Source organism: Pavona decussata, unplaced genomic scaffold (genome assembly GCF_977016875.1).
Source record: "Pavona decussata unplaced genomic scaffold, jaPavDecu1.1 SCAFFOLD_186, whole genome shotgun sequence".
Classification (NCBI taxonomy): domain Eukaryota; kingdom Metazoa; phylum Cnidaria; class Anthozoa; order Scleractinia; family Agariciidae; genus Pavona; species Pavona decussata.
Genome location: NW_028145595.1, coordinates 2,275,001 through 2,301,962, shown reverse-complemented (window position 1 = coordinate 2,301,962; position 26,962 = coordinate 2,275,001). Strand labels below are relative to the sequence as shown.

Genomic DNA, 26,962 nt, shown 5'->3' with positions numbered 1-26,962 from the left:
AGTGCAATACGTGGCGGTATTTCACCGAGATCAGCCGAGGCCGCTTCCCTTCAGTATGGAAAACTATGAAGCAAAAGAACCGGAGCCTTTAGAGAAACAAGTGTTTGGTGACTTCGAAGGTATTTCGGAGGAGGCGTTTGACATCGAGAGCAGGTCGTCGTCCAAGAGTATGGAAGATTTTGAGCCCATCTCCGAGGTGCAACAGAATTTGTTTTGTGTGGAGTTGATGAAGAGACTCAACATGCAACGAAGACAAGATTATTTGTGCGACATAACATTGGTGGCGAAAGAAGGGAAAGAATTCAAGGCTCATAGAAATGTGCTTTCGGCGGTAAGTCCCTTCTTCGCTAAGCTTTTTCAGAGTGAGATGAAAGAAAAGGAAGAAGGCATCATTCGGTTCGCTGAGATCTCGGCGTCAATTTTGGAAGGCGTTTTGAAGTTCATCTACACAGGACATGTCGAGATACATGATGAACAAAGTGCAAAGGATCTGATCGTCGCGGCCGATTTTTTACTTCTTGTTTGTTTGAAAACTTTCGCTGGACGATTTCTAGAGCAACTATTGACCAACTCCAATTGCATTTCGACCTTTTACTTCGCCGAGAAATACCAATGCGAAGAGCTTGTCGCCAAAACTAGGAAGTTTGTACACGAGAACTTCGCCTTCGTTGCAGAATTGGACGAATTCTTAGACCTAGAGGCCGAAGAGATTGAGAGGTGGATTTCAAGTGATGACATTTGCGTTGCAGCTGAAGAGGATGTTTTGAAAATCATACAAAAGTGGACAGAAAAAAACGAAAGCGAACGAAAGGCGAAGTTTGAAGAATTGTTTCGTCACGTTCGACTGGTTTTTGTATCGCGTGATTTTCTGCTTGTTGATATCGTGAAGAACCAGCTGGTGCGTGACAGCTACCCTTGTTTGACAAAGGTGTTGGACGCCATAGCGGTTGTCAGCTGTGCAAGTGAAGATGCTCTTATGCAGTCACCTGAGTCACCGAGAAGAAGGCTTGGAACACACGCCATTGTAGCTTGTGGTGATGAACACATTTTGTGTTATCTTCCCGAGACGGACTCGTGGAAGTTTTTGGCGAATGACTTGTTAGAAAACATAAACGACCGCACCCAGATGGTAACATTCCGAGATCAGCTGTTCACTTTTAACGGAAGTTACGACACTCACTGATATGATCCTGCTTTTGATGCTTGGTCCTCTTTGAAGCATTTGCATCTTTCTTCTTGTTCAAAAAGGGTGGCAGTTATTAGAGGGCAGATCTATGCCATTGATGTAGATCGAAACACAGAAAAATCCCCAATTGAAAGATACAGTATGGGTTCATGTTCGTGGGAAAAAATTTTCACATCTCATGAGGGTTGCAGGGATCACTCTTGTGTTGTTGCTGCTGGTGACTGTATGTATGTTTTGGGTGGGAAACCTTCACAGCAGAGAGAATGGGAATATGTCGCAAAAGCAGAAAAATTCGATACTGTTCACAACAAATGGGAGGCAATCGCAGACATGCAGCGAGAAAGAGGTTTTGCCTTTGGTGTGGCTACTCAAGGAAAGATTTTTGTTGCTGGAGGAAGACGCAAACGCAGGAATAAATTATGGAAATCATGTGAAGTGTACAATATTTCCACAAACGAATGGCAGTTCATCGCAAAATTAAGTATTGCACGAGTTTTGGGAAGCATGGTGTGTGTCAATGGAACACTGTATGTGCTGGGTGGTTCAAACTGTCCATACACGTCGCCTGTGTATACAGTTGAAAGTTATAATCCCACAACAAACAAGTGGATTCAAAAGACCTCCATACCAGTGGATAGGATTCCAGGAGACAAGAAACCCGGCTCATTTAAAGGCTGTGCATTGAAACTTCCTAAAGGAATGCTTGCTAAACTCAAATGAATTGACGTGGCAGGAAAGAGTTGAACTCGGATTTTTATAGTCATATAAAAATCCGCGCAATATATACTGCAGACGTTTCTCTAGATTACGAGAATTATCTTGTGAGACTAAGCTTTTGCCATTTGTCTAGGCAGTTTAAAAGTCAGAACAAATTTACGTATGAGCTTCGTTGAAAATATTTTTCCTGTTTTATACGAGTACTGCACTCTCTAGTATACTGTATTTATACCTGCAAATTAACTACCATACAGATTCACCGTGTTGGATAATCCATCTCTGCTATAAATTCACCCATTTTGACTTCTGCACACATTAACTCATTCACTCAATATTTGACATTTGTGTGTTTAATCATGAGTCTATCATGTTATGTGTCTGTAGAACCCGTAGCCTTTAAGAGACTTATATTTTTGGGTTCATTGGATTCAATGAGTGTTCCAAATATCCAGCGAATTAAAAAGAAGTTGTTCTACAAAAGACCAAATGTTGAATGCAATTTCTACTATGACATAAAAATAATTTTAAGGAATTTTCGTATTTTCAGTGACACTCTTTTTATGTCTCAAAGATAATTCTAGCAGGTATTAGATTTGGAGGGATGGCAGTGCACGTGTAAATTATTTGTGTTGCCCTCCTCCACTTTCAAGTAGGTAATTTCCCAAATTCTGCCACCACCGGTACCCCCTCCCCCCCGAAAAAAAAAAAGCAATTGGAAAAAATTATGGATGTTGCAAAACAACTGCATATTAAACATTGTTAATAATTAATAATATTCATAGGGAAATAATTATTTTTAGACCTGTTTCTAGGTATGCTAAGTACCATGTTTCCAAATGTACCTATATTTGCACTGACAGTAACAGCAAAGAGATGTAATTTCAAATTCCTTAGGGATGGTGGATCCTGTCATCATATCATTGTAGTGAACTCAAACAGAACGAACATATTTACACTGCTGCTGGATATCAACATACCGTAAAATTCCGAAAATAAGCCCCTCCGTATAGAACCCCCCCCCCCCCCCCCAATCTGAAACCCAAAAATACCTCCTACAATAAGCCCCTCCAAATATAAGCTCCCGGGGGCTTGTATTTGGTAATTATCCTCAATTATACAAACCAAAGCAAACCACACATAATCACCATTATCGGGAAGCCTTTTTAACTCGTGAATGCGCGCATGCGCAATGAACGAGTTATAGCGATAGCTGGCTTTTGACTTGGTCGATCAGTCGGTCGGTTTTGTCGTTAACTTTCGGGCGTGCGCAGTGAGTGAGTTTCAAATTCAATTAGTGGGAAAAACACGCGAACATTTATTGTTCACGGCGCATCAGGAAATTCTTATTCAATATGTAGAGAATAATTTGACGATCGTTTAGTGCAAGAATGGAGATTTTTCGTTCAATCTGAGCAAAGTTACAAGTTTTTTCAGTTTTTCAGAAAGTCCGGGGTCGTAAACTCAATTAGTGAAAAAAAAAACGTGAAAATTTTTTTTCACGATGCGTCAGAATTCTCTCATTCATTCTCTAGAGAATATGACAATCATTTCAGTGTAAGAATGGAGATTTTTCGTTGAATCTGAGCAAAGTTATAGGTTTTTTTCGTTTCTTTCTACAAAGTGCGGTTTCTTTTAAGAATTAGAAATAATTTAATTTAGAAATAATTAAAAATCATTTAATTTGTCAGTTTTCACGCGAAAGCGGAACGTGCCATGTCACGCATCATTGACGTCGTAAACAAAATTATGCAAATTTCTGGTGAAATGAACACTTTAAGATCTTGTCAGCTTTCATAGAGGTTTCACAGGGGAAAAATGTTTCATTTTCGAAATTTACAACTGGTAATTTATGGGAAAGCAAAAGGACGCGGTCGATAAATAATTCATATTTAGCAAGAGCTTGTCATAGTTCATTATTTTTACTTGAGGATTGCGTGGACTGAACTCCAAAGGAAAAATTTCACGCATTTATGTCGGGCATGAAATGTAATGCGATACTTTGTTGAACATATTTCCCTTTGTGAGATCGGCTTGCCCTACAGTAATTTTGTAATTTTAATTCCCAAAAACACTTCACTTGCCCATCGGGCAAGTGATGGTTAGAATCCACTAGCCCGATCGCGAAATCCAGTAGCCCCGGACTATCGGGGACACGAATTTGTATGACGTAGCTGCACATGGCGTGCTCCTATGAACTTTGAATAAAAAAAACACGTGATTTTTTTTAATCGGCGCATCAGAATAATCGGCTTATTCAATCTGTACAGAATAATTTGACAATCATTTTAATAGTACAAGAATGGTCATTTTTCGTTACATAATCGGGCAAAGATATAATTTCTTTTAGCTTTTGAGGAAGTTTCTGTAGCCGTCTAAATTTCAATTACTATGTGTCATCTGCATTCACGAGTTGGCTCACAGGAGCCTTTGATTTAGTCATAAAAGAATGATTCCGTGCACTAAAGCAATGTGGTCAACAAATGTTGAAGATGAGCTTTCATAGTTATCATGAACTTTGAGCCTGAACTACATTACCGTTTTTACTGTTTTTCCGTTCTAATAAAGTTTATTGCCGTTGTGTTTGAACTTGGCATTTTCAGCGAGATTAATTTGTTACGAATTTCTAGCCAGTTGCACATTCAAAAATTTTGACCAAATTTCCCTCCAATTACAAGCCCCTCCGAATATAAGCCCATTCCAAAAATAAGCCCCTCAAATAGGTCCTTTGAAAAATATAAGCCCCGGGGCTTATTTTCGGAATTTTACGGTAATTACACAACTCGGTGTTACTTTCTGGGACTCGTGCATTCTCACGAGCACTTTTAAATTTTGTTATGACACATGTCGCGGGGACTCCCCAGCAGCAGCTGTTTTTATTGCAAAAATCTTGCTGGATAGCAAGTGTTGTTCAATATAAAATCGTTGTCATAAAAGAAGCAAGTTTTGTCTTTGGAGAGATGACGTCGACAACTGTTTTTTTTTTCTTTAACAGCAAAGAAGCAACTGAAGGTATATTGAAATCTTGTTTTTGTGTCTTTTGATAGCTTCTGGGTATTTTGGTTTCGTTTTCAATATCTTGACTGAATTCCCCGCGATAACTAGAACTGTGTCTTTTTGTAGAATGCAAGAACTGACACAATAGTGTTGTGATGATAACATGATACTGGGTTCATCAAAATTTAAACAGTTCCTTGACAGCTTCCGGGTATTTTGGTTTCGTTTTCAATATCTTGACTGAATTCCCCACGATAACTAGAAATTTTTCTCATACCCCAAAGCAGTCGACAAAAATCGTTCCACTGTTCCTTTAAACTTTAAACGTGGTCATTTATCAAAAGATTCTTTTCACTGTAAAACATCTTGTTCCAGAAGAATTTCATCACGGAATAATAAAATGTAGCTTCTGCAGCATTCAGCACTACAGCAATGACCTGCACTGCAGAAGAGATTCCTCGAGAGTAGTAAAGCCCAGTCACTTGAAAAGCAGCTTGTGCTGAAGTTATAATAAACAGGTAGAAATATTCCAAAATGAAAACGAGAAGCGACAAAACGTAAGCACCATGCGCCACGCGGAATATAGGAACTCTTGATGTCTTCCACGGGGTGTGAACACCATTCCACAGGTACACAACAAAGGTAGAGGATACCTCCATGGCAATATACACAATTTCAATCAACTCGCTCATTGCTGGTATCCCAGTGGAAATGACGACAATCTTGGACGTAACAGTGGCCAAGAGTTGAAAGAAAAGAGACCAGAACCGAGCGTGCTTCGAGTTTGATCGAAGAGTGGAGACATATCCCTCATAACCAGGCACTTTTACGAGAACTGCGATGACAATCAAGGTGTTGATAACTGAGGCCGTCTGCCACGCAACTTCCAGTTCATCGGCGTGTGAAAAGAGTGTGAAATTCTTGCAACTGTAACTTGAATGTTTTTCACGGAACAGACAGTCAGTGTCGTGAATACTGAACAGAATTAAACCCGGATTAAAGTAATGAATCTCCAAAGAAGAAGGCCAAAATAAGCCACTAACGCCGTTATCTTGATACAAACTTCACGGCAGCACAAATGGTTCTCAGTTTTTGTGTCGGTAGTCTGCGAAAAATCAGCGAGAATATCAGCGATCTCTGAATTAATAGAATCTGCCATCGGTTTCCTCTGGCTAGCGGGTAAAATAACTTGGTGCTGATAAGATGGAATCTTTTATGGGGTGTTACTAAACAGAGTAACGCAGTAACGAGTAACGGAGTAACGAGAAAACGTGTAACGGCAAAAATATTCCACTGGTTAAAAAAAAAATCATAAAAAAATAAAGAGATAACGAGTAACGGGTAATAACATTCGACAAGTAAAACAACAACAACAACAACAACAAAAAACAAAAACAAAAACAAACAAAAAAAAACCCTTTTTTTGTGAGTTAGCCATAAAATACAATTTAACGACATGTTTTCAATAATTCGTTTTGCCTCACCTGCCTGTTGGATTTTGCAAAGAGGCGTGACCGTTAATCAAATTCGCGTATCCTGATTGGCCAACTTGCTAAAAACGTTTGTTGGGTGGCCACGGTAAGGCGCGTCGCACTGTAAATTTTCAGCTAGAAACTAGTATCCTAACAGACAATCTGTATCAGCCTCCACAAACATGTATTTAAAAGGGCACAAAAAAACATCTGTCATAAGCGGCTTAAATAGTCGCTTAATTTTAAACATGTTTATTAGCATATAGTTATTTTTAATCTGTATTTAGCACTGTCAAGTTTAATCGAGTCCAGAACTCATCCGTGTAATGTGGTTAAATTTGTTCTTACAAGACCTATTATAGTTCATCTTTTCTTTTTTTCCCAGTTTGGTCATTGCTACAATATACTAAATCGAGTCGTGTAAGCGTTTATCAGAACTTATTATCCATCAATGTATTTTTGCTTGTTTATGATTGGTCAAGATGCGTCATGTGACGCCATATGTTTCAACATGAAAATCTGGGAAATATCATATGACGTTCCTTATATGAAAAATCCCTCAGTTTTCAAAACTTGATCGTGGCTCGCTTCAGGGTGATTTAAAAAAAACATTCCTTGAAAACTTCAAGATGGAAGAGCGTTTTGCTGTTGGACCAGACCAGGACATCAACATAATTGTCGAAGCGCAGAAAAATTTTATTAAATTGGTTCCAGGTGTTGGAACATGCAAAGACTAAAAATTCAACACCTGTACGCGTTGTCTGAAATGTCAGCCGTCTGCTCCCCCTAACCCACTGGAGCCACGCCCTCTGTGGGTTTGGGGGAGGAGACGGCTGGCATCTCAAACTACTCTACGCGCGTTTTCAGCAAAAAATGTTTGAAGGGTTCTCTTCTTGGAACAGACTGAATGTTCATATTGCATTGACAAGTTTATTTATGCCCAACAAGGCGTGCACATAAACGGCATTGTTATATAGTTGAGAATGTTGTTTGCTTTTGTGTTTTTCAACATGTCAAATGTTTCATGAAGTAAATGATAACAACAAGCTTGTTATAGCTGGCCATTAAAAAATGAGATGATATTGCTTTCTTGCATAAGCCAACTAATACATTTTATCCGTTAGATAAAGTTAACCGCTCTTTGAACAATTGGGTCTGGTCTGTTAATTTTTTATATTAATTAGTATCATTTTTTTAAATTGATACTAAAACATCTCTGTATTCTGCAGCCGCCGTTCCGTTAGATAAATGAAGCGGGCAGGAGCATTTTGCATACTACGCCGTAAACAGAATGTAGCATTTTACGCTCATCTACAACACTTATGGTTTAACAATGAATGATATTATTATTTAGGTCTAAGCACTTCCCTATACTATTTGGGGTTAAGCACCAATTAATTATACACTGAGACAGTTAGCCCTCAATTATTCGGTTATGGCAGACATTTGACATTATCAGGGACTTCTACGCCTTGGCCTTCGGTGTTCTGCAAAATTCTAAATATGAAAGCTTTTCCCTTTTATCTCGTTCACTAATTACCCCCAGCCAAATTATTATATTTCAACAAGAAATGGCTAAATTCAAGGGTGTTGTCCCGGGAAGGGGGGTGGGGGATGCTAGACGTCTCGCTTAGGGGTGTAAACTTCGGATTCTGGTCTCACTTCGGATGTTCTGGGCAAAACTCCATTTCATTTAGCCGTGAAGGTTTCGTTTAGGGTCGCACACGAAGAAATATAAAAATAAATAGTTGTCTGTGTTTTAAAATGGTCTCTTTTAGGGGTCTAAAAAAGATTGGGCCACGCCCAGATTGGTCTCCTTTAGGGATTTAATTCAAAATTTACGACGAGTATCTCTGCCCCTTTCATACGAGAGTCCCCCCTCCCCCGGGGGTGTTGTAGTAGTGGCCATGAATCATCGTATTTTGCTCGGCGTAAAAGACAAAATGACTGTGACTCGTGGATTAGGAAAGAAAAGTTAAAAAGAAATATATCTGACCACAGTTTGGAAGAAGGGTACCACACTTGAATGATCACACTTTAGGATTTTATCCACAGACTCAAAAGGTAGAATCACCTTGTACAGCATAACAAATACCGTTAAATTCAACGGTCACATTACGGACAGGAAGTTTAACTTTCCTGAGAGAGAGAAAAAAAGAACTATTTAGATTTTCGAGGCTTATCCTCTCTTTGCGGGCACCTAGGAACGAGGCAGTGAAACAAGCTTACTGAGGGGTCCCCTGGAAGGCCAACCCTCCTTCCCCTCCCCGCCCAGTACCCGGAAACCGGAAATAACCACAACCGTGAAGTCCTGGGGAAAGAAAGACACGTGCAATCGATAGATTCAAGCAACTGAGGTTCACCAATTTTTACAGGTTGTTATCCTTAAACATGGAAGACTTAGAGCCGATTTCTGAAGCTGAACAAGCTTCGTTTTGTGTGGAGTTAATGAAGCGACTCAACATGCAACGAGGACAAGATTATTTGTGCGACATCACCTTGGTGGCGAAAGAAGGGAACGAATTCAAAGCTCATACAAATGTGCTTTCGGCGGTAAGTCCGTTCTTCGCTAAGCTTTTTCAGAGCGAGATGAAAGAAAAGGAAGAAGGCATCATTCGGTTCCAGGAGATCTCGGCGTCAATTTTGGAAGACGTTTTGGAGTTCATCTACACAGGGCATGTCGAGATACATGATGAACGAAGTGCAAAGGACTTGGTCATCGCAGCCGATTATTTGCTCTTTGTTTCTTTGAAAACCATCGCTGGGCGGTTTTTTAGGGAACGATTGACCAACTCGAATTGCATTTCCACCTTTTACTTCGCCGAGAAATACCACTGCGAAGAGCTTGTCACCGTAAGCAGGAAGTTTATACACGAAAACTTCGCCTTCGTTGCAGAATTGGACGAATTCTTAGACCTGGAGGCCGAAGAGGTTGAGAGGTGGATTTCAAGTGATGACATTTACGTTGCAGCTGAAGAAGATGTTTTGAAAATCATACAGAAGTGGATTGAACAAAACGAAAGCGATCGAAAGTCGAAGTTTGAAGAATTGTTTTGTCACGTTCGGCTGGTTTTGGTATCGCGTGACGTCCTTGTTGTTGATGTCGTGACGAACCAGTTGGTGCGTGACAACTACTCTTGTTGGAAAAGGGTATCCGACGCCATAGCGTTAGTTAGTTTTACAAGTGAAGATGCTCTTATACAATCACCAAGAAAAAGGCTTGGAACACACGCCATTGTAGCTTGTGGTGGTAAAAACACTCTGTGCTATCTTCCCGAGACGGACACGTGGAAGGCTTTGGCGAATTGCTTGTTCAAAAACATGAATGACTGCACCCAGATGGTAACATTCCGAGATCAGCTGTTCACTTTTGACGGAAGTTACAACACTCACCGATATGATCCTGCTTTTGATGCTTGGTCCTCTTTGAAACATTTGCATCTTTCTTCCAATTTGAAACAGTTGGCAGTTATCAGAGGGCAGATCTATGCCATTCATGTCCATCGAAGCATAGAAGAATCCACAATTGAAAGATACAGTATGGGTTCATGTTCATGGGAAAAAATTTTCACGTCTCATGAGGGTTGCAGGGATCACTCTTGTGTTGTTGCTGCTGGTGACTGTATGTATGTTTTGGGTGGGAAGCCTTTAGAGCAAGGAGTAGGAGAATATGTTGGAAAAGCAGAGAGGTTTGACACTGTTCAAAACAAATGGGAAGAAATTGCAGACATGCAGCAAGGAAGAGGTTGTGCCTTTGGTGTGGCCACTCAAGGAAAGATATTTGTTGCTGGAGGGTACAGGAGAGGGAACAAACAATTGAAATCATGTGAAGTGTACAATATTTCCACAAACGAATGGCAGTTTATCGGAAGCTTGAATGTTCCGCGTGTGTGGGGAAGTATGGTGTGTGTTAATGGAACACTGTATGTGCTGGGTGGTTCTAGATATCAATCATTTTTATCGCCTGAGTACACAGTTGAAAGTTATAATCCCACAACAAACGAGTGGATTCAAAAGACCTCCATACCAGAGGACGAAATTAAAGGCAAACCTAAACCTTCATTTAAATGTTGTGCATTGAAACTTTCTAAAGGAGTGCTTGATAAACTCAAATGAATTGGCTCGTTTGGAAAGAGCTAAATTCAGATTCTTATGGTTGTAACAATCAGTGCAATCTTGGTAGTGAAGTTTCTCTAGAGACTTGTCATGAGAATGCTATGCTATATCTTGTGAGACTAAGCTGATTACATCATTGCAGGTGGTTTAATACACTGGGGACTTTTATGAGCAAAAGTTGCCAGATGACCAGTGCAGGTAAACTGTCAGCGGTTGACCCGAACCTGCCTCTGAAAGACTAAACAAAATGGCGGACGCAAATGGGGCATTTTTTAATACAGTTTGAGGCGCTCTAGTATATTGGTAAATTTTCTATGATAAAATTTGAGTTACCTCTTAATATTATATTATTTTTATAAAATGTAATGTAATAATTTGTTTAAAATCACATTAATACAAATTTCAAAATATTTTCAAATACAGTAGGACCCCGGTAACTCGAACTCGGATAACTCGCTAACTCGAACTGAGTCTCAATTCCCTAAAATTTGACCCAACTTTTCAGTCATTTTTACTCGGTTAACTCGAAAACCCCACTAACCCAAACTAAATTTTGTTTACCTTGATGAAAATTTACCCCGATAACTAGATTTTCTGGTTCTTATAACTTGCCACGGATGCCCATTGAGATATCCCATTAGTTTTTCATATCATGTGATTGAATTCTAACACTAGAACAAAGACTGGATGATGCAAAAGGGAACATAAATTGAGTGTATTAAATAAACTAAGTAACATTCACTGTATTGCATTGTCGTAAGAATGCATAATCGTTACAATTGTTGCAAAATGTATTAGGTTCTCGTGAAATATTATAAAGTTTAATTTGCACTGTATTGTATACCAAAGTGCTGAAAATCAATGAACTATTAATTATTAACCTGGAAAATTGAATATTTTAATCGACCCCGATAACTCGAAACCCCACTAACTCAAACAGTTTTTCGTTTCCCTTCAGAGTTCAAGTTACCGGGGTTCTACTGTATGTGAAAAAAGGAGACATGAAATGATTTGTTTGTTAATCATAAAATTCATATATAATATGTATATATTTAAATTTTGAAATCTATTCTTAACCTTATCAGTGAAATAAGTTACAAGCTATACTAATTTGTACTAAATTAATTACATATTTTAGTGTTTCAGCTGGTCAGGCCCAAAATTAGCTTCTTTATTATATTGGATTGTGTAACTGATGATATGTCTGTCATAATTTGGTAAACATGATCACTGGGATTTTTGTGTGCATATCACTAATGACAATAGAGCATTTATATGTCAGGAATATGTTATATAGAGGATATTACATGGCCGCGCGGAGATATGAAATTTCTGTTCGAGTGAGAGTAATTTCGTATCTCCAAGCGGCAATGTAATATTCTATTTATTATATAAACACCAATGAAATACCAAACCATTTCATTTTCGCTGCGAAAGGCGCGATTTATTATGTACTTATAGTAACGGTGTTATTTTCATATGTTTTCGCACGAAAGCTCACCTGGTATTTCACTGTTGTTTATATAATAAAATGTACTATTTGACAAACTTACGATATTTTGTATAACGATTAGCTTCTGATAGACTATAGGCAGTTCTCTTTCCACTATGGGATAATCAGGAAAAAAGAACATGTGACTCCATATGTTTCTATCCCCCCCCACTAGTGTGTCACCTCCATACAGAAGGTCACTTTCATATGTTCTTCTCATGGCAATGGTTAATGACAATTATTAAAACTCAGAAGCATCAGTAGTTATTGTCGTTAGATAGTGGGGGCAAGTGTAGTTCTGAAAATAACTGTTGTTGATTGACATCACCTGACATTTCGGAAGCCCTGAGTGGAAAGAGAGGCTGACCATAGAATAAGCTCCACGTGCAGTACATAGACTTTATTGAAGCATGACTTAATAAATTTATATATTTTTATCTTAGTGCTAATATCTATCTTTTGTTCACTTAGGGTTCCATTAATTTATCAACTTCAAATGCTTTAGCTTAATTCATTTGTGGTTTTTCCTTAAATCACACAGTCAGTTACTGAGTATCTGACGCAACTGCTCAGAACAGAAGTTGCATTTCCCGTGATCAGTATTTTTAGGTAGCCCACAGTGTCAAAACTGGGGAGTGGAACATCTCTTGGGTATGTCATGAAACTCCTGGAGTCGAGCTTGTGAACTGTTTCATCACACCCATTCTCCCGCAACCAGAACAAAGTCATATATTCATGCTTAAAAACCTGTACCCATCTGTTACTAAACTGGGTGTTGTTGGTGAACTTGGCCAAAGCAATGTGCTTTACCTTCCTCCCCTCCATAGTGTTTATCCCTAAACCTATGCCCAGGGATTCATGGACCTGTCTTGCATGCACAGGCACCACATGGCCTATTTCCAGGGATGCCACTAGTTTCCAGGGTCTGAACCAAACTTCCCTTGAGGATTGTTGATGTCATCTTCCATTACATCTGCAAAGGGAGAAAAATAGGATGCTGATATACTAAGTTCTCCTCCTAAGAAAGCCAAATATTTCATGTTATTTGGTAGTAGCTCAAATGTAAAGGACAAAAGTGTCTCCTTATCATTGACTTGAATAGGATATGTTTTCCTTTCTATTTCAGTCATTTACTCTTTCAACATTGCTACATATCTGTGAACAGTTTCACAGTCTTAGAGCAGTTAGCTCCAAATGGGAGAAAATTTTCCCCAGAGCTGCATACAGGCTTTCCTCTTTTCAAAATTCACTATTTTACTTTGATAATTCTTGGAATAACTTTATCTCTAATCTTTGTACATTTCTTTTATATATTATAAATATCTCTGTAACAGAAGCTTTACTATTTAAAACTGCTGCCAGTCCCTCATACGCTGGTGCATGTGATATTTTGTGGTGTTGCTTCATGTACCATCTTAGCCGTCTGGAGTGTCTCCATCTGTCTTCTTTGTACACTGCGATAAGGGCCAGAGATTAGTCTGGCCCTGCAGTTCAGTCAGTGCTGTAGGGGAAAGCTGCCTACTTGTAATTACCTGGTTACTAATAATAATAATTATTATATAGCTATTATTGTAGCCTGACATAGAATGACAACAGGCAGACAAATTTCAACACAGATTATTGCACCTTGCATTTATATATGTCTACTTTGTCATGAAATACTATAAATATTCAAGGACAATATTATTGATTTGTTTTAGTGTTCTGGGTTTGTACATAATGTATAGTAATACAGATACTAAATTACACAAGTTCAATACAAAATTATGCTAGTTTGTAGTCAGAAATGCTACAAAACATTACACTGCATGCATGACCTTCTCTTGAATTCCTTCATTCTCTTTGTCACTGACCAATTTTGCATAAAAATTAAATATTTTTACCTTTGTAATCACTGAATAATAGGCCATTTTCATGATGGCGTCATTTTACTACAACTACCAGAAATTATTCATTTCGTTTTCCTTTTCAAATGCAAATTTTGTAATCCCAGTGGAGAGCAAAGAACAATAGCTCTATTTAGCACGAGAAAAGAAAAACTAGAAGGATTTTGGAAGTTGTAGTAAAATGACGCCATAGTGAACATGTCCTATTACAACAGGAGGTCGAATTGTAATTGCAAAGATTTATATAAATTTATAGGGGATAGTCTATATGGAAATCAAATGAAATTTAACTCAACAATAATTAAAACCAAACTTCTGAACACCTATAGCCTGCAGTGCAGGCGTTTTTTGTGGACGAGCACTGAATAATAAATTTAATTCGCGTATTTGAAGGAGGCTGAGGGGGAGGGGGGGGGCAGGAAATGAGAGCGAACCCCTCCTCTCCCCCTCCCCCCTCCTTTATTTCTCAGCCAGTCGTCCTCTCCCTTAGGGTCACTTTTGACTCGCTCCAACCCTCGCGCGCTTCCTCGCCCAAGATGACAGCAACGAAGGATTATTCAGCGCTCCTGTTCCAAAAATACGCCTGCATTGCAGGCTACTATTACACCTTATTCTAATATCTACTACCAAACAGTAAGGAGAATTTCACACTTGATATTACCTTGGTTTCCAGTCGCCTTAATAGGCCATTTCCGAGTTCCTGTGAACCTCACTTTGCCGGAAGCGAGGCTAAAGTGTAAAACTATTCCTGTGAAAATTAGTTTTGTTTGCATGTGAATAAAAACTAATTTTCTTAACAAAAACTTTGCACTTAGCCTCGCTTCCATAACAAGATCATCTTGTTGTCTAACAAGATTCAAAGCAAATGGTTTATTTATTTTGCTCGGCGTAAAAGACGAAATGACTGTGACTCGTGGATTAGGAAAGAACAGTGAAAAAAATATATATATATCTGACCGCAGTTTGGAAGAAGGGTATCATAGGAAAAGTACTGCTCAGTAGCTTTCATTTGAATGATCACACTTAAAGAATTTATCCACAGACTCTAAAGGTAGAACCACCTTGTAGAGCATAATTGAACGGTCACATTACGGACGGGTCAGATTTTCCAAACTCAGCCTCTTTTCGCGGACACCTAGGAACAAGGCAGTTTAACTAGCTTACTGAGGGGTCCCCTGGAAGGGCAACCCTCCTTCCCCTCCCTACCCAGTACCTTAAAGAAACCACAACCGTGAAGGCCTGGGGAAAGAAAGACACCACTATATTACTCTAGTTTTCCGCTTCGGTGAACGATCGATCGATTCAATGAACTGTGTTCCATCAATTTTTATAGGTTGTTATCCTTAAACATGGGAGACTTAGAGCCGATTTCTGAAGCTGAACAAGCTTCGTTTTGTGTGGAGTTAATGAAGCGACTCAACATGCAACGAAGACAAGACTATTTGTGCGACATCACCTTGGTGGCGAAAGAAGGGAGAGATTCAAGGCTCATAGAAATGTGCTTTCGGCGGTAAGTCCCTTCTTCGTCAGGGTTTTTAAGAAGGAGTGGAAAGAAAAGGAAGAAGGCATCATTCGGTTCGAGGAGATCTCGGTGTCAGTTTTGGAAGACGTTTTGGAGTTCATCTACACAGGACATGTCAAGATACATGATGAACAAAGTGCAAAGGATTTGATCATCGCAGCCGATTATTTACATCTTGTTTGTTTGAAAACCTTTGCTGGACGATTTGTAGAGCAACTATTGACCAACTCGAATTGCATTTCGACCTTTTACTTCGCCGAGAAATATCAATCCAAAGAGCTTATCGCCAAAAGTAGGAAGTTTGTACACGAGAACTTCGCCTCCGTTGCAGAGTTGGACGAATTCTTAGAGTTGGAGGCTGAAGAGGTTGGGAGGTGGATTTCAAGCGATGACATTTGTGTTGAAGCTGAAGAGGATGTTTTGAAAATCACACAAAAATGGATTGAACAAAACGAAAACGATCGAAAGGCGAAGTTTGAAGAATTGTTTCGTGACGTTCGATTGGTTTTGGTATCGCGTGAATTTCTGCTTGTTGATATCGTGACGAACCAGCTGGTGCGTGACAACTACTCTTGTTTGACAAAGGTGTTGGACGCCATAGAGTTAATTAGTTGTGCAAGTGAAAATGCCTTTAAGTCACCGAGAAGAAGGCTTAAAACACACGCCATTGTAGCTTGTGGTGGTAAACACACTTTGTGTTATCTTCCCGAGACGGACACGTGGAAGTTTTTGGCGAATGGCTTGTTAAAAAATTTTTTTTTACTGCACTCAGATGGTTATATTCCGGGATCAGCTGTTCACTTTTTTCGGAAGTTGCAACACTCACCGATATGATCCTGCTTTTGATGCTTGGTCCTCTTTGAAGCATTTGCATCTTAAATCCTTCTCGAGACAGGTGGCAGTTATCAGAGGGCAGATCTATGCTATTGACGTTGAAGATGAGCGGCAAAACAAATCCACAATCGAAAGATACAATATAGAGTCATGGTCATGGGAGAGCGTCATTGCTGCCGGTGACTGTCTCTATGTTTTGGGTGGGAAAACTAAATCTCAGAAAAGGAATAGATATCACGGGTTTCGGTGAAATGTGAAATGTGTCGCTAAAGCAGAGAGATTTGACACCGTTCCGAACAAGTGGGAAGAAATCGCGAACATGCAACAAGAAAGAGGTTGTGCCTTTGGTGTGGCAACTCAAGGAAAGATTTTTGTTGCTGGAGGACAGGAGACTTGGAAGATACAATTGAAATCATGTGAAGTGTACAATATTTCCACAAACGAATGGCAGTTCATCGGACGCTTTAATGTTCCGCGTTTGTGGGGAAGCATGGTGTGTGTTAACGGAGGACTATATGTGCTGGGTGGTTTAAAATGTCCACATACGCCGCTCTTGTACACAGTTGAAAGTTATAATCCCACAACAAACGAGTGGATTCAAAAGACCTCCATACCAGTGGATAAGATTCCAGGAGACGAGAAACCCCTTTTATTTAAAGGCTGTGCATTGAAACTTCCTGAAGGAATGCTTGCTTAACTCGCATGAATTGACTCGGCAGGAAAGAGTTGAACTCCGATGTTTATGTAATATATCAAACACGAGGAAGAGTCTTTCATCAGATATCCAAACACTGAGAGGAAGGTTGAAAAACACGAGGCGCAGCCGAGTTTTTTTAAACGACTTCAAGATGTTTGGATATCTGATGAAACACACTTTCGAGTGTTTGATAAAGCTTCTCAAATGATTTATAATTTTTGGAGAAATTTAAGGCTAAAGTTGGCAAAATTGTATGGTAATTAGGATCACATATCCAAACCACGGTCACGGTAGTGATTTTCCTTGTTTTCTCTTTATGAATTATGAATTATTAATGAGTTTGAGAAACTCAAATGTGATCTTAATTATCATAAAATTTTGTGAACTTTTCCTTCGAATTTCTCCAAGAATTATCAATAGTTTTGAGAAGCTATATCAAACACTCGAAAGAGTTTTTCCTTCTTTTTCCAAACAAAAAAATCTACGTATGAGCTTCGTTGGAGATAATTGTTCTGTCTAACGTCAGTATCAGAACGGTTTTCCCTTTCGTTCGGAGATAACCGAGGGCGCACGAACGTCAGGTGCCTTCAGAAAACTCATAGCGAGAGTCGATAAACGTGTTTTATTGCGCGGTGTGTCCAATTCTGCGCGCACTTTGTCGCGTTTTCCCACACCAGACCGTTATCCCTACAAGAGAATAGGGACTTTTGCTACTGTAAGACCTAGTGTTCTATCTCTCCATCTTTGTTTTTTTCTTCACCGTTGATCCTGTTTACGTATTTGAACACTTATTATCCAGCCATATATTTTCTCTTGCCTGAGATTGGTCAAGAAGCGTCACGTGACGCCATATGCTTTCACGTAAACTGGCGGACAACAGTTGTTGTTCCTTATATGAACAGTCCCTCAGTTTTCAAAACTTGATCGTAAGTCGCTGAAGTGAACGTACTGAGACTGTGTGACAAATGTTACGCCTGTGGACTTGTCAATTTTATTTTGTTGTTTTGTTGCTAAGTGATTCGTTTTTGTTCATTCCGTTCTTTTCTGCGAGAGTAGACGCGTTATCCGGGTTTTGTTTGACCCGCCGAGTGCATTGTTGAGTTATATAAGCACGCGGGAATTTTTAAGGACACGAGAGAAGTGCAGAGAGAAAAAAAATTCCCAAAGTGCTTATATAACTCAACAATGCACGAGGAACAAGTTTTTTATTTCTTCTATAAAATATAAACAATCGCAACTCCTCAGACAAGTGCGAATTTTAATGAATCAACATCAAGTTTCTCCTTACGCGAGATAACGCGTAATTTAATAGCGCGCGCTCTTGCCGATCACGACACGATTACGACGGGGCACGCGACAGCGCGCGCAATCAAGTAAAAAGTCAAACTGTTTTAGTTTTTCGTCTCGTCGTAAGCAAGTTCAAGAAGTTAACTACAAGTCAAGTTTAAATTTTAAGGTGTTGAGAGACACGTTCAAGTTAATTAAAAGTCTGGAAACATCAGTACAGGAGACTGTTCTTTGCGAATCGCTGAAGTGACAGCGCATTCTGTCTCTGAATTTCTCAGATTTTTCACAGGCAAAAAATCTGACGTGTGCTCCGTGCATATGTACAATTATAATGCACGCACCATACGTATGCTTCGTGCTTTGTGGAGTTATACAGAACTCATTTTGACCAATCACAGTGCTTGCTTGACCCTGGCTATTTTATAATAAAAAATAAAATATCGTTTCTCCCATTGCTGGTATCGGTTATCAATCAGCTAGACAGCCAGTAGTCTTTTTCTTCTCCTAACAGTTTATACGAAACGTGCGTTTGATTTAAAGGGACAGCGACTGAATCAAGTGAGACAAAGGGAATTTAAACGAACTAAACCATACCTGGCTTAATGCCCTGTTTAAAAGTATTGTCACAGACTGGGCAAACAACAAGAGCGGATCAAATCCAAAATAAATAGATTCGGCAACAGCCACTCGAGTGACCTTTAAGTTCATACTTTTAAACATGCGTCGTTTAAGCGAAGGCCTCTATTCCTTCAGTCTTAAATCCTCAAGTGCCTAATAATCCCACTTAAAATATGAACACAAGAAATTAAAAATAGCCCAATTGCAAAGAGCGCGAAGGAAAGGGGCCAACATTCCTGAGGGGTCGTGGAGCCACTCCAAGTTTTTCAACCTAGATAGCTTTGTAAGGCCATCACCTTCATCGCTATTTTACAGGCATGATGAATTTGTCATGGAAAGTTCTTGTTGATGTCGTTTTTACTTGATATATATAACACTGTGTGACTTTCGTATCACCGCAACATAGTCGGCACACTGAATATTTCGTCCAGAAAAGTTGTAGACTTTATAATTTAACGGTTCACTCATCACATATACAGGATCAATATGCAGAGCCATACATTTCTACTGCGCGGATGAGGAAGATCGTCCTCTTTTCGCTAAGACACAAACCGTAAGTCGGAAGTGAAAATGAGCGTGACCGTGAAGGCCTGGGGATAGTCACGCAAATTCTTCGAGTACAAAGCAGTGCAATAGTGTATTTCAGGGAGATCAGTCGAGGCCGTTTCCCCTTCAGTATGGAAAACTATAAAGCAACAGAGCCGGAGCCTTCAGAGCAACAAGAGTTTCGTAACTTCGAAGGGATTCCGCAGGAGACGTTTGACACCGAGAGCAAGTCGTCGTCCAAGAGTATGGAAGATTTAGAGCCCATCTCCGAGGTGCAACAGAATTTGTTTTGTGTGGAGTTAATGAAGAGACTCAACATGCAACGAAGACAAGATTACTTGTGCGACATCACCTTGGTGGCGAAAGAAGGGAAAGAATTCAAGGCTCATAGAAATGTGCTCTCGGCGGTAAGTCCCTTCTTCGCCAAGCTTTTTCAGAGTGAGATGAAAGAAAAGGAAGAAGGCATCATTCGGTTCGAGGAGATCTCGGCGGCAATTTTGGAAGGCGTTTTGGAGTCCATCTACACAGGACATGTCATGATTCTTGATGAACGCAACGCCAAGGATCTAATCATCGCAGCAGATTTCTTACTTCTTGTTTGTTTAAAAACCTTTGCTGGACGATTTCTAGAGCAACGATTGACCAACTCCAATTGCATTTCGACCTTTTACTTCGCCGAGAAATACCAATGCGAAGAGCTTGTCGCCAAAACTAGGAAGTTTGTACACGAGAACTTCGCCTCCGTTGCAGAGTTGGACGAATTCTTAGACTTGGAGGCCGAAGAGGTTGAGAAGTGGATTTCAAGTGATGACATTTGCGTTGCAGCTGAAGAGGATGTTTTGAAAATCATACAAAAGTGGATTGAACAAAACCAAAGCGATCGAAAGGCGAAGTTTGAAGAATTGTTTCGTCACGTTCGACTGGTTTTGGTATCGCGTGACGTCCTTGTTGTTGATATCGTGACGAACCAGCTGGTGCGTGACAACTACTCTTGTTTGAAAAGGGTGTCAGACGCCATGGAGTTAGTTAGTCGTGTAAGTGGAAATTCTCTTATGAAGTCACCGAGAAGAAGGCTTGGAACACACGCCATTGTAGCTTGTGGTGGTAAACACACTTTGTGTTATCTTCCCGAGATAGACGCGTGGAAGTTTTTGGCTGACGGCTTGTTCGAAAGAATGAACGACCGCACCCAGATGGTAACATTCCGAGATCAGCTGCTCACTTTTAATGGACGTTGGAGCACTCACCGATATGATCCTGTCTTTGATGGTTGGTCCTCTTTGCCGCGTTTCTATCTTTCTTCTTTTGATGAGAAACGGGTGGCAGTTATCAGAGGGCAGATTTATGCCATTGATGTTGTAGGAGAGCAAAGCAAGTCCACGATTGAAAGATACAATATGGGGTCATGGTCATGGGAGAGTATTTTTACTTCTCGTAGGGGTTACAGGAAAGACTCTTGTGTGATTGCTGCTGGTGACTGTCTCTATGTTTTGGGTGGGAAACGTGAGTCCCAGCAACAAGATAGACATAATTGGCCTATGCCGCGGAATGTGGAATTTTTCAAGAAAGCAGAAAGATTTGACACTGTTCTAAACAAATGGGAGGAAATCGCAGACATGCAGCAAGAAAGAGGCTGTGCCTTTGGTGTGGCCACTCAAGGAAGTATTTTTGTTGCAGGAGGGGAGGGAAGAGAGAACAAGCAATTGAATTCATGTGAAGTGTACACGATTTCTACAAACGAATGGCAGTTTATCGGAAGCTTAAATGTTCCACGCTTGTGGGGAAGCATGGTGTGTGTCAATGGAACACTGTATGTGCTGGGTGGTTCACAAAAGTATCAGAGATTTGAGTGCACAGTTGAAAGTTACGATCCTGAATTGAAGAAATGGACCCAGAGAGCCTCCATACCAGGGGTCAGGAACCCGGACGACAGTAAACCTTCATTTAAAGGCTGTGCTTTGAAAATTCCCAAAGTAGCGCTTGCTAAACTCAAATGAACCAGCTCGAAAGGAGATAGCTGATTTCAAAGCTTAAAGTGACAAAATTCACCAAAATTCTTTGGACATTTCTCTAACGACATTTTCCAAAAGTGCAATTTTTGTAGTCATTGGCCGTCACCAGAATCCTTTGAGATGTCTCGTGAGGGAAGTCTTATACTAACATCGAATGCAGTTTTCAAGTTGTATGAAATTCCAAATCGTGTTTTGTGTAGACGAGTGCCAGGCGCAATACATCTAACGTCGTTGTCTTTCTTCATTTTTTAGACAGCGAACAGTGTCTCTTTTTGTTCAGGGTCCAGAGAGAACAACTCATGTACACGAGTATATTCAAATGCCACGTACCGTGCACAAACGCATGGCTTGAATGAATAGAAGGTCAATCTTGGCAGCAGTCGAGTTTTGCGCTCACTTGATCCCCGAAGTAGTTTAGAAGCTTCCCGGATTCTAATTTTCTCCTTTAGTAGACATAGTGGTCCATCTATGCTTTGTCCACTATTATTAAATTGACCAGGGTATTTAACTTTTATTGTAGAAAATCGAGTCAGTTTATGAGCTGTTATTATCTAAGAAATAGTTTTGCCTGCGTGCGATTGGTCAAAATGCCTCAAAACCTAAGACATATCAAATAAGCTCAGTTTTTCTTTCCAAGAGACATTCCACACAATCAGCAATTTGCACTGCAAATTGGAGCCGCTTTAACGGAGTGCCTGGCATCTCTTGATGTAGTAACCTTCACTTGGCTTTAAATATATTCAAAGAAACTATGCACGGATCCTTGTTCTTGGTCGGCATCTGTTACTGGACGCTCGCTGCCCCCTCCCCCCCCCCACCTCCTGGGGATTCCCTTTTTCTTGAGCTTCCCTCTCGGAAATATGTTCTCCTCTCAGAACAGCTAATGTTTGTGGACAAACATCCATATACATACATGACGTGTGTGTCAAGTGAAGTTCGTAACAGGCTTGTTAGTTATTTAGAACAAAAAAGGATTGATATTGTTGAGTTAGACAAGCATTTCCTTATGTTGTAAAGATTCCTAATATAGTATACACATATCGGCTTCGTTCGACAAGGAGTAACCTGTGGGTTTATAAATCAGTTCTGTTTTTGCAAACAGTTTTACTTCGCTTTTCCCTTAATTAAAACATTTACCTGTCATCTGTTTGTCTGGTTAATTGTCATATACAAATCTAGTACCTGAACCAAACTGGGGGTTAAGCCGTACAATGACTGCAGTAGGTCCTCAAGGCGGGAGCTCAAGAACCCGCTGCTTGAAATGTTAAGTAAATTGGAAAATTTCCACACATCCCTCCCCTCCCCCTTAGCAGAAAAAATTAACCTCGTTTCCAGGTTCTCTCCTCTTCCCGTCCTCTGGAGTGACGTCAGATCGACTCGCGGCGTTAACGTTTCTTTAAAACGTAATAAGTACTCAGTACTTTGGCCAGTATTTCTCTACCCCGGCTCAGGGCAAACCGGGCGCGAAAATTAAGCGAATGCCGGCATAATTCCCGTGTTCTATGATAACCTCTCGAACGATCGAGAAAATGCAATGCTTTTTCACGCGGCTGCTGCTGATCGATTTTCGCGCGTTTTCACGTGCTTAACTGCAGTCTCTAAAGAAAACTAAGACTTTCACCCTGGTACATTCGTATATTTAGCATTACTACAAGCTGTTAGGCCAAACATCAAAGAAATGTTCTACTCCGGATAACAATTGACCCACCGTCCCTTCCCCCCCAACACACCACTCCCCCCCCCCCAAAAAAAAATCTACCAAAATCATCAGTTTTTCAATCTCAATTTGAAAAAATGTCTAAATCAAGAAAAACCGCGATCACTAATTATAACTAATATACCTGAGTACCCCTGGGGGTGCTAACCATGTTAAAATTGTTGCCAGAGTGCAATCAAGCGCAATATGTCCTTTAGTATACCTCAGTTGCCATTATTGTTGTTCGACCGCTTTTAGCTGAAGGATGATTTGTAGTCTTTTTACTACATATTTATCTACGTTATAGGTTTTTCAAGACAACCGGATATCAAGGTCATAGTCGGTTAACAACTGATAATATGGCCTAAACTGGCGTGCAATAGTTTCTCAGTTAAATTAAGGCATGGGCCACCATGAATTAATCACTCAAAAAGTGAAGGGGTAATCTGTCTCAAAACACTTTGGCAGTAGAAGGTTGAAACTTTGCTAGATACATATATTGACAAGTTGTGTCAATTCGGTGTTTTTTTGATTATGTAAGGGACCTGACCTGTCATTATTTCATTATTTATCGCCTGGGGGGGGGGGGGGGGGGGGGCGAGGGGAGGGATCGGAGGATTTTGGGCTGAACACGATGAAATTTAGCCGATCCCCCCCTTAACTGTTATTTTATTGAAGTGATCCCCTCTCATAACTATATATAACTTTCGTGATCCCCCCCCCCCCCATGCCTTTGTACCCATATTCACCTTTCGACGTGTATATTTAGTGTTTTAAACGTTCATATATAGGTAGTATTTCTAACTGTGATGTACTTACAGCATAATAAAGCCGTTATCGCGTAGTCTTTTTTTAAAAGTGTCTCTTGATCCGTGTCTTTTTCTTGTCTGGATCCAGACATCTGAATTCAGTTGACATACAAGCAATCTTGCTTAAAACTGCAAAGTTACTTTTTTTAGGGTGCCAAATAGCAGTCCACCAAGTCCCTATCAACAGGTCTCCTTTTTTTTCATCTATAGTGTAATAGATCAGCCTTTGTAGCTTTGCTCACATTTTGATAATTTTTTTTGTTCGTTTTTTTTGTTTGTTTTCTTTTTGATTTTTTTTGTTTTTTTTTTTTCATCCAGTGTTTGCTTGTACAGTAACTTCAGCTATTTGGTCATCTGGTACAAAAGTTAAAACTGGCATCAAGATACGAACAGTTAACTGTTCATCGAGATCAGCAATGACAAGATCATCTTCGCTATCCTCGTCATCATCTAACTCCGTATCTGATTCTTCTCTCTCTTCCTCACTGCTGGACAACTCATTCCCGTTGCCTGGACTTCTCTGTCGATAGTAATGGTAGCGAATTGCCTTTATCTTGTCCAGCTTTATACCAACAGTGGTCAGGCCATTGTCCTTAAGGTACAGGTCGAGCTGTCTCACCTTCAGCTTTCCAACTTTGCCATTCTCAATAAGTCCTTGTATGTTAGTTCCTCTTCTGACCTTTTTTTCTCCTTAGCCTCTCTTGTTCTAATATCCTTCCTGATGTTGATATCATTTAGATGGCCTAGGTATTCAATGACATGCTTTTCCTCAACACTATAGTTTACACAGAAAGCAGCGATGGTATTTGGATTCCCCGCAGAGATGGTGTTTTGTTCGTACAAGTCCTTCAGACATTTCCTCTGTTGATAATCGTCTGGAGCACGACCTGTTGTCGGCGTTTCGTACACATCCATAAAGTGCCCGGGATTTTGTTTTTCTGGCACAGGCTGAGGGATTGTTTCCGTTACTGATCCCACCCATCTGTTGTTGGTACACCAGGAACAGAGTGTGGAGCTTGCATCGCTTTGTTTATTGTAGGCATCCCGACAAAATTCAAAAAAGAGCTCCCCTCGGACGTAGTGGTCCTCAATAAAACTCTCTATTTTACTAAGATATGCCGCACCGGGTATTTCGGCATTACTGTTTTCTGAAGCATTTCGGTACGTATTTAACTCAGAAGCATTAAAAAAGAATAACTCTTCGGGAGACTCACTCACTCTACTACTGGTGTAAGCCTTCAGGACAGGGGCGTCGTCTATCCTTTCGACAACCTGCTTGCAAACGTGCCAAGTATTTTTTCCATACGCTCTTTTTCCTACTGTTCGTAGGAATAGACAAGCTACTCAAGCAGAGGGCACGTCATCTCTCAGGAAACTTGACCTCAATCGAGGTCGCGGGGCAAATTTTCGGTTCAATCGACGAGAACTTTTTACTCCTAGAGACTAACAAGGCATTTACATCTAGACCCTTTGCTAGAAAAAAATCTAGAGCAAGTGGCGGCCATTTTAAGGGGACAAAGTCCAGGGTCAACCTAATGGGACTAAATGTTGCTGTTGAATCGGATGACGAGGCTCAAGAGGCAAATGAAGTTGTTGAATGGGATGATGAGGCTCAAGATGAGGCAGATGAAGCAGTTGAATCGAATTTAGTATGGAGCTGACACAGAATGCCCATCCCTGGAGAGGCGATAAATGGTTTATGTTTAAACAAACACGCTTTTTGCAATGTTTCAGTTATCAGAAGTTTATATAGTTCACAATTTAGAATTCACCTGTCATGCTTAAAGATGAATATTAGCTAATTCATGAGCACGTTGTAAAAGGAAAAATATAGAAGCGTTAAAACAAAGCTTTCTCGATATAAATTGAAATACACACATTCGCCAGTGTGACAGACTTCCGTTTTTTAAATAAAGTTGTACATGTGTTAAAACAAATTGAGATTGCAAATGCTATCATCTCCCAGCAGAATGGGCACATTTATGTTGTATGCTTTCAAACTGGCATTGTTCAAGCAGATTTGAGTGGTCCCCCCACTGAATCCTTCCAAAATTGTCAGTGATTCCCCCTTTTGGGCTCTCAGTTACGACTGATCCCCCACCTCTGTTCTCCTAAAAATCAAGTGGATCCCCCCCAAAATCCTCCGACCACCCCCCAACAGGCGATAAATAATGACCGGTCCCTAAATGTTGACACTGTGTGTTATCCTCGTCAGGATATAACGATATGACTGCCAAAGAAACCTGAAAGGTTATTTAGTTTCCTAACAGGCTAAAAGCTTGATTTAGTTTCGTATTCGACTCGGACGTGGACTTAAATCTCTGCTAAGAAAGAGAAGCGTGGGTTGTGTTGCTCCCCGATCGTTAACTACATAAGGTGTGTATCCCCTCGAAGGGAATAGTTTAACAGCTGTTTGGGTTAAAATCTGTGACGGTATGAATTACGAGTGGCCTTACTTACGAAATGGCATAATTATTCAAAATATGATAGATCAGTGTGGAATGAGTTAAAGAGATCAATTAACTGAGCTGAAGAGCGCATGACAACTGACTATGCATGACAAGAACAAAAAACCACAGACTCGAGAGTTAGGCAAGAGCAGTAAAAAAGAAGTATATCTAATCGCAGGTTGGAAGAAGTGTACCACAGAAAAGTACTGCTCAGCAGCTTTCATTTGAATGATCACACTTTAAGATTTTATCCACAGACTCAGAAGGTAGAACCACCTTGTACAGCATAATAAATAGCCTTTAATTGAACGGTCACATTACGGACTGGACGTTTGACTTTCCTGTGAGTGAATTCAAATATTTCAATAAAGAATTATTCAGATTTTCTAAGCTCAGCCTCTTTTCGAGGGCACCAAGGTATGAGGCAGTGTAATTAGCTTACTGAGGGGTCCCCTGGAAGGGTAACCTTTCTTTTCTCCCCGCCCCAGTACCCGGAAGTAACCACAACCGTGAAGTCCTGGGGAAAGACTCCACCAAGTTACTTTCGTTTTCCGCTTCCGTGTACGATCGATCGATTCAAGAAGTTTCACGAAGATTTATAGGCTGTTATCCTTAAACATGGAAGACT

At 40.2% G+C, this 26,962-nt stretch overlaps 4 protein-coding genes and 3 pseudogenes across 5 annotated transcripts in view; 6 read left to right on the top strand and 1 right to left on the bottom strand.

Annotated features, from left to right (window-relative positions):
- LOC146462666 (kelch-like protein 24) overlaps positions 1–22,313 on the top strand; it is a 42,025-nt pseudogene extending 19,712 nt beyond the window's left edge. Inside the window, exon 2 of the transcript XR_014857111.1 lies at positions 21,643–22,313. The product of XR_014857111.1 is annotated as a kelch-like protein 24 (transcript). The remainder of the gene's footprint in view (positions 1–21,642) is intronic.
- LOC146462671 (kelch-like protein 11) lies at positions 23–3,393 on the top strand. The gene has a single exon (XM_085085359.1). The coding sequence runs from the start codon at positions 56–58 to the stop codon at positions 1,181–1,183; it is 1,128 nt and encodes a 375-aa protein (XP_084941485.1). The 5' UTR covers positions 23–55; the 3' UTR covers positions 1,184–3,393.
- LOC146462670 (uncharacterized) lies at positions 4,638–6,056 on the bottom strand (annotated as a pseudogene).
- Positions 8,745–10,791, top strand: LOC146462669 (kelch-like protein 24). Its single transcript, XM_085085532.1, has one exon. The coding sequence runs from the start codon at positions 8,761–8,763 to the stop codon at positions 10,483–10,485; it is 1,725 nt and encodes a 574-aa protein (XP_084941658.1). The 5' UTR covers positions 8,745–8,760; the 3' UTR covers positions 10,486–10,791.
- Positions 15,117–17,905, top strand: LOC146462668 (kelch-like protein 24; annotated as a pseudogene).
- LOC146462667 (kelch-like protein 24) lies at positions 19,457–21,643 on the top strand. Its single transcript, XM_085085528.1, has one exon. The coding sequence runs from the start codon at positions 19,499–19,501 to the stop codon at positions 21,362–21,364; it is 1,866 nt and encodes a 621-aa protein (XP_084941654.1). The 5' UTR covers positions 19,457–19,498; the 3' UTR covers positions 21,365–21,643.
- Positions 22,314–26,833: 4,520 nt separating the features above from the next.
- LOC146462665 (kelch-like protein 11) overlaps positions 26,834–26,962 on the top strand; it is a 3,689-nt gene continuing 3,560 nt past the window's right edge. The window contains exon 1 of the mRNA XM_085085530.1: positions 26,834–26,962. This exon is cut by the window's right edge and continues 3,560 nt beyond it. Coding sequence (XP_084941656.1) covers positions 26,953–26,962 — 10 coding nt within the window. The 5' untranslated portion in view covers positions 26,834–26,952.